The sequence below is a fragment of the Leuresthes tenuis genome, unplaced genomic scaffold (assembly GCF_036924035.1).
Source record: "Leuresthes tenuis unplaced genomic scaffold, fLeuTen1.0.hap1 SCAF_7, whole genome shotgun sequence".
Lineage (NCBI taxonomy): Eukaryota > Metazoa > Chordata > Actinopteri > Atheriniformes > Atherinopsidae > Leuresthes > Leuresthes tenuis.
In genome coordinates, this window is record NW_027325361.1 from 20,006,326 (window position 1) to 20,010,214 (window position 3,889).

A 3,889-nucleotide genomic window follows, 5' to 3' on the forward strand; every position below is an offset into this window, starting at 1 on the left:
TTTGTGGGGAATGGAAAGGGAATGCGTGAAAAGCACTAAAAAGCCGATGCCAGTGACAGCTATTGTACATATAGAATTAACAGGAACAATAAATATATGTTTTGCAATAGCTTTCCCAAGGATATATGAATTTGTTATTGGGATAAAAACATAAATAGAGCTTGATACCTTCTCCAATAAATAGCATCGGTATTCTATTTACAATATGCACACATCTCCCAAAGACCTCATATCAACACATATGCATTTATCTGCCTCCACTTCACAAACTAAAACAAGTTGAACACAAATGACTTCGCTGAGGCAGTAAAGCTAGTGTTTCTTCCAACAGAGGTGTTTCAAATCAAATGTATCGTCCTTGTGCACAAGGATCAAGGAGGAGTGATTGTCAAAATGCAGAGGTCATAATCGGAAACTAGTGGTGTGAAAGGTTGGTCGATCAGCTCGTATTCTGCTTGAGGGCTGTGCTGGGAGTTATCCATTTACACTGCGTTTTCCTCACTGTCTTCAAATCTGTGAGATGTCCGAGATGGATCTGCAAAAAAAAAAAGGTGAGTCAAAAGTGACATTACTGTTAGAACCAAGTATTTGTGTAAAGAAAGCAAAGCAAAGACGGACACAAAAAAGAAAAGAAAAGAAAGAAAGAAACTGACGGGGGATATGGTCTTACTGTTGCAGTGGCCATTGTGACGGACTCCTATGGATCGACCGAGGAAGCAGGTCGCCCTGCGGAGGTGGCAGGCGCTTGGGTAAGTGATGTTGTCATTCCCACAGATCGACTGTTCAGATGGCATGGGTATTGGGCAAGGCGTAGTGCGGCACATGACACAGTGAGCACTGTTGGTCTGGTCGGTTACGCATGTGTGAGTTCCTGGACACACTACGTTGGAGCATGATTCTGCAAGAGGCATAGAGATTGCATTAAAATGTGCAGCATAGCTCAGCTTACAGGGAAAAATAAAATACATATTGCTCACTTTTGCACTCTCCCTGGTACATGACTTCCAGGTCTGGGTGTCCCATACAGCGGACCATAAGCAGGGCACACTCGTCCTTGTAAGTCTTGCCATCGCTGCCGCACACCGCGTGCTTCTTGGAAATGTGAGAGCAGTCCGGGGAGCACACACACTGCGGCCTTCCCAGCTTCATCTTGCAAACCTTCCCAGAACTGCATTTGACTCCCTCACATGTGTCTACAAAAGCACAGTGAGAGGTGTCATGTGTGTGTGAGGACTTTGCGGTATCAGCATAATGTTACTGTACTAACAAGTCTGGAGACATCAGGTGATTAGCAGACATTTCCATTAAAAAAAAGCTTGAAATCTGGGATTTTCCCAGACCATAGGACAATTCTCACCCTGCACAATATTTATAATAATCACATCTCTTTATTGACTGTTACACACAGAGGTGTCTCGCCTGGTGGAATGTAAGGCTGACATGTTTTCATAACAGATCTATGTGTATGGCTGCACGCAAACTGGGCTAAGCTCCTGCAGAGGCACGGAGGGGCTCTGAGGTAGACAGAGTTCAAATAGCTGTCAGAAAAGTTCACAGGCTGACAAATGAGGAAGCCCCAGGCTCCACTGACACCTCATTTAATGCCAAATCACAGGAGGAATTGCAACTCAATACACTGCAGAGTTAGCAATAGTCTGTGGAGATGATGCCTGATCAGCTCGGAGCCTGAGGATTTTATAAACATTTGGAACTTATTTCCTGTCATTTCTCCCCATGTCCTCTGATGTTCATGTCTGAAAGAAGAAGCAGGTGATGATGTTGGCGTCTTTGGCTAAACTGGCAAGTTTTTGTTAATATGGCATTCATGATACCAATGTTTTCCTCCCACATTATGATCCCCAGACATCTGGGCATATGGCAGGAAATCCAGCCAGCAGGAATGCATTCTCTTATTTTTATTGCAAAAGAAAACATAGCTCCTTTTTATCTTTGAAAAACGTCTTGTGTTGCAGGAAAGTAATGAGGACGAGCACAAGAAGGGCATTCTCAATTCTCACAACCTCATTCGTTTGATATAGCTGTTTGCGTCTGCGTGAGACTAACTTTTGCAAAGTTGTTTGTTACATGTGACTGCAGTTTCTCTTCTCAATTCAAATTTATCTGAATACAATCCACATGTCTGTTTCTCGTTGATGAGCCATGTGACAAATAAAAAGCTGGGCTGAGGTTTAGTGTGTTTTTCCATAAAGATTGCCAGTGGCCAGATTTCTATTGGAACTTATCAATGTGGAGAAATTCCCATTGATCCCGCAGTGCGAGTGCTGCTTATGCAAACAGGACTTATCTGCATATGAACCTGAATGAACCTTGTAGAGACTCTGGGGGAGGAAGCTGCTCAAGACAGCTGGAGTCATGTGGAATGCCTCTCCTTCATCCATGTCTGTATTTTGTATAACTCATTGTATAAATCTCATGACACGCCACAAACTTGGTTACTTGGTCACTTTACTAACTTTCCAAGAGATAACAGGGTTATTGAATAGCCATTTTATCAATTAGGACCAAGAGGTATTGAGAACACGAATCTTTTCTATTGAGTTATTGCAGTTTGTATCAAATCAAATCTCTCAGTGCTGACTTCAAACTGACCTTACAGTAGCACCCTCAGCTCAAAATGCAAGCAGTTTAGCCTTTAACTTTTGTAGTGACAGTCACTTTTCAAGGTTCAAGGTTTTACCTTTGCATGGTTTACAGGAGACAATACCGAGGAAGCCCAGCAGGCTGACTTCATTCATGGGCAGACTGGTGTTAGACCAAGCCGTGTCCAGGCGACCTCCGGCACAGCACTCCTCTCTGGTCACTCCTCTCATCAGCACCATGTCGCACCGTTGGTCTTGACTCCGCTGCAGCCAGCACATCCCAGCTGGAGATAGCGCCATAAATATGCACGAGAGAAGTTCATTTACACAGTTGCAAGTTGCAAAACAGCCATAGATTAATCTAGAAACACATAAAAAGTATTTTAGAAAATCTCAAATGATTGTCAGGTGGTCTCCAAGTCTTTGGCTGCCCCAAAAAGTTTTCTTCTTAACATTATTATCCAAATAGAGGATTAATCTGTAGAACATGCATGTTAGAATATTTTAACAGGTCTAGTTACATTGTTTAAATTCATAAACATTCATCTTTTAATCAGAGGGCTACACAATCCCAAAATAAATCATACCGATGTGAACTAAGTATGATATATTGATATGACTTAAGGAAAAAAATGCCATTATTTAAAAACCAAAACATAATACACTTTGATCAAACTTCAAAAATACTAAACAAAGTCCACTCACCGCTGGCTGGATTCTTCCCAATCTGACAGAGAGTGAGAATTGCCCCCAAAACAGAGATCAAAAGACTCATTGTGTATCCTCAGTTAGTTTGAGACCTCTTTTCAAAAGATTGCCTAAGCAAATACCTGTAAGAAGGGATGTTCTTCTGACAAACTGAGCTGATCACTCTAACCCAACTGTGCAAGTAGCTTTCCCTTATGTGAATGGATGTGTTGTGGATAAGTGATGTCGTTCCCCCTCTGTATAAATATTTAGCCCAGATGGAATTATGCTGCTGGGATGGGCGATCCTCTCAGCCAGTAATAAGCCAGGGCAGGACACAGTTTGACTCTGACTCAATTTCCAGAGTCGGGAAATGATCCATGCCCTCCAGCTCCAGACGCTGGGCACCGATATGACCTCACACAACTTTTTTTTTTACACTGTATTAGATTCATTTAAGGGATAAGTTCTTGTGAACTTTCTCAAAAAGATTTTTTTGTTAATTGACTTTTTTTTCAGAAACAGTAGGGTTTTCTTTTGCACCTTATTTAAATGACTAAATACCTTCAAGTTATGGAAAAATAAATTGTTGCCCAAAAACC

The 3,889-nt window shown here is 41.8% G+C and overlaps 1 protein-coding gene across 1 annotated transcript; it reads right to left on the reverse strand.

The window, feature by feature from the left end:
- Positions 1-3,555, reverse strand: fstl3 (follistatin-like 3 (secreted glycoprotein)). Its single transcript, XM_072389767.1, has 5 exons — positions 3,306-3,555; positions 2,699-2,884; positions 978-1,193; positions 671-898; positions 1-535 (listed from the first exon to the last, which is right to left on the reverse strand). The coding sequence occupies exons 1-5, from the start codon at positions 3,373-3,375 to the stop codon at positions 483-485; spliced, it is 753 nt and encodes a 250-aa protein (XP_072245868.1). The 5' UTR covers positions 3,376-3,555; the 3' UTR covers positions 1-482.
- Positions 3,556-3,889: the final 334 nt, after the last annotated feature.

What these genes read in the sequence shown, in the direction of transcription:
- fstl3 (XM_072389767.1), bottom strand. Translation starts at nt 3,375, where the DNA reads ATGAGTCTTTTGATCTCTGTTTTGGGGGCAATTCTCACTCTCTGTCAG. An exon ending in TGGGAAGAATCCAGCCAGCG is followed by an intron (nt 2,885 to 3,305) that starts GTGAGTGGACTT and finishes CGCTATCTCCAG; the next exon opens with CTGGGATGTGCTGGCTGCAG. An exon ending in TCACAATGGCCACTGCAACA is followed by an intron (nt 536 to 670) that starts GTAAGACCATAT and finishes TTTTTTTTGCAG; the next exon opens with ATCCATCTCGGACATCTCAC.